We start from the raw sequence: 10,288 nt of genomic DNA on the forward strand, positions 1-10,288 counted from the left end.
AAGAGAGAAGAGTGCTAGAGGAGGAACTTGTAAAAGAGGTTGGTATAGATGAGTCCACTCTGCAGAAATTAGAAGATGTTATGCTGGCTGACAGTGGCCTGTTTCAGTCATGGACAAAACTGTTCCAGAAGAGTTCATCTCCCACACTGATGCATGGAAAGGAAAGAGTGAAGACTGCAAGATTATACTAAATGATACATGTATGACAGCTGATCTAATAAATAGGATGTATGGTGTAGTTGTGTAAAAGAACATACATATAACAAATAACCAACTGAGAAAAGATCTGCTAATGAAACTGAAAAGGAAGAAGACTCTGGCACACCTTAAGGCAGTACAAGAACTGAAGACAAAAAGAAAAACAGATTTTCAGATGACATCAATTCAACAAGATACGTCATCCAACAAATGTGCCTCTCATTGTAGACTCAAAGCAATCTTGGTAAATGACAGGACTTTTCTTGTTGATAGCACCCTAAACAAAAATGACTTGACACTTCTCTGCCAGGCCTATGGTGTGAAGTACACAAGCCGGACAACTAAGGAGGAGTTGTCAAATTCACTGGCCACAGTTTTATGTGAGAACAATGACATGCCAAATCCATATGTATTTGATGAAGCCACATCATCACTTTCAACCAGTACCAGCAAAGCAGGTGGACAAAAACGGAAACAACATACCGGTACACAACAAACAGAAACTGTGAATTACAGTTAACAGGAACAGCCATGTCTTCAAAACCAAAGAGGAGAAAACAGGCCAAGAAACTACGGGAAGAAGAGCTCAGTTTTGGTAGCATAACTGCTGGAGATTAAAAGAGCATTACTTGTGTTGGGATAAATGTAATCATTGGTACCACAGAGATTGTTCTGGATGAAGAATAGTTGCCTAACGGGGCTGTTTCTCCTCCAGAAACAGAATGGTTTTGCCCTGAGTGTGAAGATCACCGATTGTAGGTTTTTGGTAAATTTCAAGCGAAGGATGAGTTAGCACTAAGGGAAAGTTTAGTTTTGTCTCATAACTTGCGAGTAATAGATTCTAACCACCATCAAGGACGGGAGAAGATTTCTCACACAAGTTCCCTATGTGATCAGTGTTACCACAGAGTGTGAGAAACCTAATCCCAAGTCTGTCATTCTCACTTGGCTAACAATGTTATATTTGCTGCATGTTGTCATTTGTTTCGACACAGTTTCTGTTGATCATGTGCAATGACATCACACTGTTGGTAATTTTTACACAGTCAAAGACACAGAATTTGTAAAAGTTTGAAATTGACTTTATTTCACACTCTCAATTTCCAGGTATGCAATGAAAATGAAATTTCATACATGCAACCATTTGTATGCGAGATTACAATCTCTATGCAAATATTCGTTCATGAAAACAGTTCATTATTTATTCAAACATATTACAAAGTTCTAACAATCTTCTCAGTTAACAAACTCAATTATAGTCATCTATTGAATGTTGATCAATATGTGAAAACTGCATGAAAAATATTTAACAAAATTCTGCCTTTTGTGTGATGTCATGTGTATTGTTAAATGATGCATGGACACAAAGTGATAGTTAAATATGTATCAACTGCTGTTCTGCTTTTGATATTGTTGGGTTTTCCATTGTTATCCATATTACCACAGTAGGTTTACATACTTTGAAGATTCCACTACTTAATTAATAGTTGCATGGAGGTAGCCATATTTGAGTTTCCAAACTAAAATTAGAGCTGTGTCAGTTGGGTATTGTACTGGTATGTACATCTCTGAGTTAAAGTACATTTACATGAAATAGTTTAATTTTACTATAAAACCATGAAAATGAAAAAAAGTTGCAGCTTATATCAATTTTGAAACCCTGCTTATTTATTGTATTAAGTAAATTTTCATGTTGTGTGGCACTACCAGGTGGATAATGCCTGCAAAATACAGTCAGCATGCTGTTGCAATCCAATTAACAGTAACTCTTTGTTAGTTTGTTTTATAATCAGATAATATTAATGAAGAGGATTTCAGTTAAAATGTAAATAACCCTTATATATTCCACTTAGTAACTGAGTTGAACCTGAATTGCTCATATTAAACTATTAAACTCTAATTTTCTTTGCAGGGTGTATTGGTTTAGAGAGTGACATGGCATATGGGGATGCTGTACTGCCTGTATTTGAATTATTCGATGTGGTGTTTTGACCAAGGATGATACTATTAACAGTATAACAGTACTGAAGGTAAGTAGGGTTTGTGGTAGGCCCATTGAACTTTGCTCTTTGTTGACAAAAATATGTTCTCCACAATGTCAGTATTCAACCTGGCTGGCACAATACTTCCCCATTCTTAGAGAATTTGTTCTTACACAGTTCATTGAACCCATCACCAGAGAGACCAAGTCATCTCTGGTTTCCACACTCATGAGAGACCGCTTTCTTGACTGACTGTCCTGGGTGTCATCATGTAGGATACTGTTGTCCCAGTTAAGGAACCATTGTAGAGCATCTTCATTGTCCTTCAGTCGTATGTCATCCATGCTCATGATTGGCCGTCGGTCGCGGAATGTTTTGATTAACTTGCTGGTATGCTGTAGCAGTTCAACTGTTGCATCGAGATGAGACCCATCATGGAGATCATTCTGATAAGCCTTAGGATAAAGAAAAAGATAGACTATATAAGGATGATTGTACAACTTCACAGACAGACAGAATGCATAATTAAAGGCAAATTTGTTTCCCTTCTTTTTGTAAGTTAATGTAAAACCTTTGACATAATAGCCCCAACAAAGTACATTCCTTGCATCCTCTCAAAATTTGAAAGGCGTATAGAATAAGTGGTTAAAATTCAGCACAAGTTTCATATAAAATTATAATTTATCTCATATGATTTCACAAAACTAAAGTAAAGGTAAGAAGTAATGACCTGATTTGTGTTTTGTAAGGAAAATCTCAATGTACCTGGATGCAGGCAAAAGACAAATAGTTTAATTATTTGGTCAAAGTTCATTGTCATTAAGCTTACACAAGCCTTGCTGTGTTACCAGCAGTTTTATCATGGTAGATTCTTGAAAGACAAATTCTGCTGTAAAGCACCATATGATTGAAACCTGGCAGAAAGAGAGAAAAGTTATCCTGGACTATTCACATCCAGTCAAAAAGTAAAACTGTAATGTACCTTGAAAAGTGTCAGCATGTCTTCATTTAGCACCTCTTCTGCCAATTTATTTCTCATTTTTTGTTGTGTGTCTGGGAATAGATGTGCATCTGTCAATTTATAGTGGATCCTGCAGGTGTTTTTATTTCTGTCCCACTGGTATGCTCCTATCCAGTATTCCCAACATATGTATTTTCCCTTACATTGCAGAAGACGCTTGTCATACTGGCGGGAACCACTCTTCAGAATATTATTTCTGATTTTCTTGAAGAGATGCTAAGTGAGAGAAGAAGAGATGCTAAGTGAGAGAAGAGTATTTTAAACTTGTCCCTAGTATTCATTATGTAGGGTAAGTGCTTTGCCAAGGTGGTTTTCATTGGCGTTTGACAGTATAGGAGACACTTGTATTGAAGTCCTTGAGACCTAAACTGCATAACTATATTTGGAATTATGGCCAGGGTGAAAGTTTATCTGATTCATATTTATTCATTCGCATGTGTGAAACTCGGTTATAATTCACGCATAGATCCAATGTAGGGTATTGCCAAAATTTCATGGATTCTTTAAGGTGTTATCTAAATTTTGCTGAATAATCCTTGTGGAGGCTATGTGAGTCTATAATTGTGTATATGAATGTAAACTTACTGAAGGATCCATTATGAAGGACACTTTCTGGTTGTAACCATATAGACTTGTTTTAGTAAACTGTTCCTTTCTCGGATTAGCACTATTCATGTCATCCATAAAATGCATCTTCAGGAAAGACCGGTTGTTGCTGGAGCCATCCATGCATGCAAACCCAACCTGCAAGTAATCAATATTGTCATCTACATGTATGCAAATTTAGCCAAATTTACATTGGACGGTGGAGAATGAGTACATGTGTTTTCTTTATATTGCTGAGGTAAAAGTGGTTGTTAATCAATCATAATTGCATATGGTGTGTAGTATTTCCTGCTCATATATGTTAAACATTCATATATTTTTACCATGCTAACTTGAACCATGACAGATACTGATTTCAAAATTCAAATTTAAAGGCAATGTACAATATCTCATTCAATTCACACATGTATGTATGGGTAAATTCATTTGTCAAAATATTATAATATCTTGTGGTACACTTTTTATGGCTAAGAATTATAATTTTTATACTATTAAAATTGATAGTTTACCTGCAGTAACTAGCTGAGGTTATTTTTATTTTTTTGGTCATTTGATTTTGTACAAGTATGACATACAGAGTATAATGGCAGCAGCAAAAAAGTTGATCTTCCTTTGCATAGTAAGTGATCATGATTTTCGCTAAACTTGGTATTTAAAACAGAATCTCTGGCTGGATATACGTTGCAAATATAATTACCTTGAATCCCCATTTATGTAGACATGATACAGCTCTCCAGAATATATTGAATAACTCAGAACTATTAGCTTCTGTTGTCGGAAAGTGACAAATGGAAACCTGTACCCATTGTCAGCTAAATAGACCAGTTGCAATACATGTGAAGCCAGCGTTTTCTCTTCCTTTCCTAGAATGAGCATATGAAATTGATGTATTCGTTTACTCAATCAAATGTACAGTTGATTTAGGGAGTGAGGTGACTAAACATAAACAGCATAAGTCCACTTAAGTAAACTACAGTAGTTCACTTTCCGTTCATAAAAAACCTTATACATTCACTCTCTTGTCCCATGTTCACAAATCCAACTAACTGTGTTTTTCCACCACGTTTGTTGATTTGCAGGTCTTCCTGAAAAGTGAAAGAAATCCTCATTTTAACGTCAGTTGTGCAATTATCAGATGCACTGATAAAGTTGAAGAAAGAAATGGTTGTGTGGATTACTGAAGTGATGACATGAGTTGTTAATGCGGTAAGTATTGACATATACATACCTGTATGGACATTTCATCAAACATGATGCCACCTTCCCATCCATCATCTGTCATCCCTCGTTTTTCTGCTTCTTTCCTCATCCAGTGCAGAATTTCATCATTGAAGCCAGGTTTTTGTTCTACGCTGTTCTTGTAGTAGGACAAAAGTCTGCCTGATGGGAGTGCCAGAAACCCACTTTCTCTCAAATCCTTGTATGATTGTGGACACCTTCCCCAAATAGTCAGACACAGTCTTATTATGCTAGAGGAAGATAAAACAGAATATTCGCCCAATATAAGAAGTTATACAATACAGTTGTTGATTGCAAACCTCTATTGCCCCAGCTTTTTAACTTTCAGGTATGTTGTCAGCATTTTTGATTGCAACACTGGGTGAACTAGTATCATAGGCTTTATGAGTTTGTTTAACCCCGATGAAAATTACAAACATACCAGACTGAGTGTAGGCTGCACTGATAATATGAAATTCTGACATTTCAATGAAGAAAGTACAGGCAGAATGCATGCAAACACAAGGAAAAATGATAATGGGGCACTCCCATAATAACTTCAACTTCAATACAGGGTAGTTTTACCTGGGATGCCACCTTCTCTTCCTGGGATTTTTCGCTTTCAATGCTGCCTCTTGTGACTGAAGAAGAATTGCTAGCTTCTTACTGTTTCACCACAAACTTTATACAATTTAGCTTCCACCTCTTCCCATATTTATGCATGTCCTTATCATCTTCATCAGTCAGTTCTATGAAACACTGATTATTTTCTTCATCTTGTTCCTCCTGTAAAGCGTCTTGTGATCTTTTGCGACTGCTTGACATGTCTCTGCATTTTCGACAAATAGATGACAAACTGGAGTAGGACACTGCTCCGGCACAGTACAGGCTTCTATAGCGGTGTTGAGTTTCACTGCTGCCAATTTTACTCCATCGCTCTCGAGTGGCATTCTTTACTTCTGAATCTTCACCAATCGGTTTGTAATCGAAACCCCTACAAGCTCTCATTTTGCCAATGATGTTAAAGTTTTCATGAATAGAACTATCGTTCATGTCTATTTCATTGGACAGGCCCAAATTTGCTCGGTCTATTTCTTTTCCAGAAACGGCCACTCTTATATGCCCATCCAGTTGAAGTGTGACTTCTTTCATCACTTTGTGCCCATTACAAATGTCTCCAGAAAAGTTGACAAATGTTGCTCCATTTGTACTTGAAGTGACCATGCAAATTCTGTTGGCACTGAGTCAGTCATAGTTTTTAAACTCATTTCTGAAGGTATTTGTCCATTACCGCCTGCATCTCTCTTTTTCCAAACCAGTCCTTTGTATACACGAACTGCTTTTCCATTGACTTTTTTGGCTGTAAATTTCACCCCATTAAATACCGTAGGTACTATTCTGCCTATCATGTTTACTGCCACAGTTTTTCCTGTACTTTCCTTATATGCATCTGTTATTTTTTTTCCAGTGAGGAGATCTCCCCAGCCATCGGATACTGCCAAGGATTGTGACAACCTGCAAAGAACCATACAGTTGTGACATATTTCCACTTCATTTATTGTATGAAGCCTTTTTTTATTGGACTTTGCTTGCTGTTGTTTTCACTGATTAAATAAAATATATGATACTAATCTTTTGTTCTCAGTGTAATGTCTGGATACATGGCCATTGTGTGAATGAAACATGTTTAAAAAAATGTGTGCACAGTACAGAACTGGTTTCATTATCAGCAAATTTTATTGTTAGAAATGTCCTGTGTACATGTTTATTCGAAACCATTTGATAGGGCAAAATTTGAAAGTGCAGTGGAGAACAAACTAGAGGCTGAGGCAAAAGTGTCAGAGTGATGTTCCCTTTCTTGCAGAGAAAATTTTAAGGAATTGATTTGTGCAACGGTGCAGTCTGATGCAATCTGAAGGGGTGTTTTCAATTGTTTACTCACAAAACAAAAAAACTAGAACACTCCAAAGGGGAGAGCAAGCAGTAGTTGGGGGGGGGGAGGTGTCTCCCTTTCTTATTGAAAATTTTAGAATTTGATGACTGTAATGGTGCCATCTGAGAAGTGTTAGAATTTCTTCTGCATCAAAAATTGAGTAACGCATCTTTCCCTCCTCATTTTGAGCACACCCCCCCTTCTGGTTCACACCCCCCTTCTGGTTTTGAATTTTTTGAGTGACCCCCCCCCCCCCGCCGGCTCCTCAAGCCCTCAAGGGTGTAAATGATGGCTCGCTTATATGCACAACTACAGAAAAAAAAATACTGTTGCAGTGTTGTCCCTAATTACTTTTAATTTAATTGTCTCTGAATCCCCACACACATCTTGGAAATGAAGTATAATTGAGTGACAACATCTTTTTTTTGATTAATATTAGTATAGTTGTTGTTATTATTGTTTTTATTATTATTATATCATTAATATTGTCAATTTGTTCACAACAAATGGCAAACTTTACCTTTTCACAGTTTTCAGCCGTCAGCAATTTTTCATAATCACAAAAGAATATATCTTCTGTCACTCACTCCTTTCCAACTCCCTCCCAAAAAATGTAACATTTATGCGTAAACTTACCATGATAAAAGACCGGTATCTGTTTGCGTTTGTTCCATCGTCATCTTAAGGCGTTTTAAGTTTTCCCTTTTGAATTTCACGAGCGTTGGGTAATCGACCAATAGTGGTTAATCTCTGTCTGATACCGTTGATGGCGTTAGCAACGGACCAATCAGTGATGCGAATGGGGTCGATTATGATAATGAGTTGCGTTATTACAACGGTGGCCATCAGAAACACCGATGTTGTCAAAACGCGGCTGATTTCTCTAAAGTTTCATTTTATCGTGACTTGAGTGTGATTTTTGGACAGCAGCGATCCTTCCGCATCTAACGAGGTAACTCAATGTAGGATTTGTGTGTATTTTTCGACTAGAACGGGCAGTTTCTTTGCAGGCCGGATAATTCTGTTTCTTACCTTGGTGATTAGGCTACGGAAGAGAACGTCGCCGCGTAGCATAAACTACACTTATACAAACTACCCAGAAAACAGAACGCCTGTGGTCAGTGGGAGAACTTGGCGAGTTATGAGCTCGACCAGCTGGAGAAGTAAGCCAGGCAAACTCGGCCAGTATGGAGAATTGTATATGATGAGACTACAGTGTATGGTACAGGGTAGGCATACATAAGGTTTTGGCCGACAGTAGTTATAAAAGGTAGTTTTTTGTGCCCTATCAAAATTGGAAACGCGGTCGCCGTGTATTCCGCCTATAAGCATAGTCAGCAAGGCTGTGGTGGGAGCTCAGGCCGTAGATACACTGGTAACACACAGCATCTTACGTAGGGCTACTTTTGAGACATACACATATAGTGAGCAGCGCCAGTGATCGACTTTGGCTGCCTAGCTCTACTGTTACTTTGACACTCAGGTATAATTACAGGGCAGCCGAGCGGCCATGAATTTCTATACTGAAATTTGAAAGTGTGTCATATTGTGTAATTGATGCTGCAAATTTGAATAACAATTAGATCGGATGTTTACATTGATAGCATAACGTGCAATCTAATTGGCTGCTTCAGTGTACGGAGATATGAACGCGACCTTCTATGGGAGTTGGTCAGATATAGTGAGAGGAGACAGCGAGAGAATACTGCTTACACATACGAAGATGTTGCCATACTCTACATCTGATTTAATCAGATCACATGAAAGGATGCAATAAGTGAACACTACTTACGACAATACATGATAAATACCATGCCAGGGGGATGGGATAGTAATGCACCTCCTACTTTCTTGAAATTAGGACCTGCTCCGTGGTACTTATTGAATAACTTTGATGAGACTACATATCTACTGTCTTGATGAGACTATCCAGGGTTGGTAACTCTGCTGGTGGACAGAATTGTCCCCCAGGTTATCGTTCACCCAGTTAAAGCGATGAAATTCGTTTCTTCGCTTCACTAAAGTTTGTATGTGCGATGTATGATAGTTAGCATGCGTGCATGAGTACTTCACTAACTCTACAACATGTGGAGCGGTCTCAGTCAGAAAAATGTAACAACTTAGCCGGCTATTGAACCACTCTCTTTTTGGAGTGGAGATTTAGCCGAGCGGTTCTGTCTGTGGCCTCTCCGCAAGGCGACTGATGCCGTATGTAGTGGGTTCGAACCCGATTGAAAACTAGCCATATTTTCTATCCAGGGTTGGTACTCTGCTGGTGGACAGAATTGTCCCAAAGGTTATCGTTCGCCCAGTTAAAGTGATGAAATTCGTTTCTTCGCTTCACTAAAGTGTGTATGTGCGATGTATGATAGTGAGCATGCGTGCATAAGTACTTCACAAATCTACAACGTGTGGAGCGGTCTCAGTCAGAAAAATGTAACAACTTAGCCGGCTATTGAACCACTATTTTTTGGATTGGAGATTTAGCCGAGCGGTTCTGTCTGTGGCCTCTCCGCTAGGCGACTGATGCCGTATGTTGTGGGTTCAAACCCGATTGAAAACTAGCCATATTTTCTATCCAGTGTTGGTAACTCTGCTGGTGGACAGAATTGTCCCCGAGGTTATCGTTCGCCCAGTTAGAGCGATGAAATTTGTTTCTTCGCTTTGCTAAAGTTTGTATGTGCGATGTATGATAGTTAGCATGCGTGTGTGAGTACTTCACGAACTCTACAACATGTGGAGCGGTCTCAGTCAGAAAAATGTAACAACTTAGCCGGCTATTGAACCACTCTTTTTGGGAGTGGAGATTTAGCGAGCGGTTCTGTCTGTGGCCTCTCCGCAAGGCGACTGATGCCGTATGTTGTGGGTTCGAACCCGATTGAAAACTTGCCATATTTTCTATCCACACTGCATGAAAACCCAATAATTCAGATGAATTCACATTTATGAGTTGCCTGTATTATAGTATAATACACATGAATTCACATGAATCCACATGAATACAGGCTTGCTGAATACAAAAAATGGATTCTTGACTGTATTATCTGTATATGCACTCTTAGCTAAAATACAGGCAATAATCCATGTTAATACAGTAAGTATCAAAGGGTTTTTATGCAGTGCCAGGGTTGGTAACTCTGAGTGGTGGACAGAATTGTCCCCGAGGTTATCATTCGCCCAGTTACAGCGATATAATTCGTTTCTTCGCTTCACTAAAGTTTGTATGTGCGATGTATGATAGTTAGCATGCGTGCGTGAGTACTTCACTAACTCTACAACATGTGGAGCGGTCACAGTCAGAAAAATGTAACAACTTAGCTGGCTATTGAA

The 10,288-nt window shown here is 38.4% G+C and overlaps 1 protein-coding gene and 1 long non-coding RNA gene across 2 annotated transcripts; both read right to left on the reverse strand.

The window, feature by feature from the left end:
* Window positions 1-2,296: 2,296 nt before the first annotated feature.
* LOC139128505 (uncharacterized) lies at window positions 2,297-4,590 on the reverse strand. The gene is made up of 4 exons (XM_070694271.1): window positions 4,505-4,590; window positions 3,787-3,945; window positions 3,163-3,417; window positions 2,297-2,635 (listed from the first exon to the last, which is right to left on the reverse strand). Exons 2-4 carry the CDS (start codon window positions 3,928-3,930, stop codon window positions 2,297-2,299), a joined length of 738 nt encoding a protein of 245 aa, XP_070550372.1. The 5' UTR covers window positions 3,931-3,945; window positions 4,505-4,590.
* Window positions 4,591-4,790: 200 nt separating this feature from the next.
* LOC139128501 (uncharacterized) lies at window positions 4,791-5,717 on the reverse strand. The gene is made up of 3 exons (XR_011551320.1): window positions 5,611-5,717; window positions 5,036-5,276; window positions 4,791-4,892 (listed from the first exon to the last, which is right to left on the reverse strand). It is a non-coding gene; the product is annotated as an uncharacterized lncRNA (long non-coding RNA).
* Between the last annotated feature and the right edge of the window lie 4,571 nt (window positions 5,718-10,288).

The sequence above is a fragment of the Ptychodera flava genome, unplaced genomic scaffold (assembly GCF_041260155.1).
Source record: "Ptychodera flava strain L36383 unplaced genomic scaffold, AS_Pfla_20210202 Scaffold_56__1_contigs__length_877210_pilon, whole genome shotgun sequence".
NCBI classification, from domain to species: domain Eukaryota; kingdom Metazoa; phylum Hemichordata; class Enteropneusta; family Ptychoderidae; genus Ptychodera; species Ptychodera flava.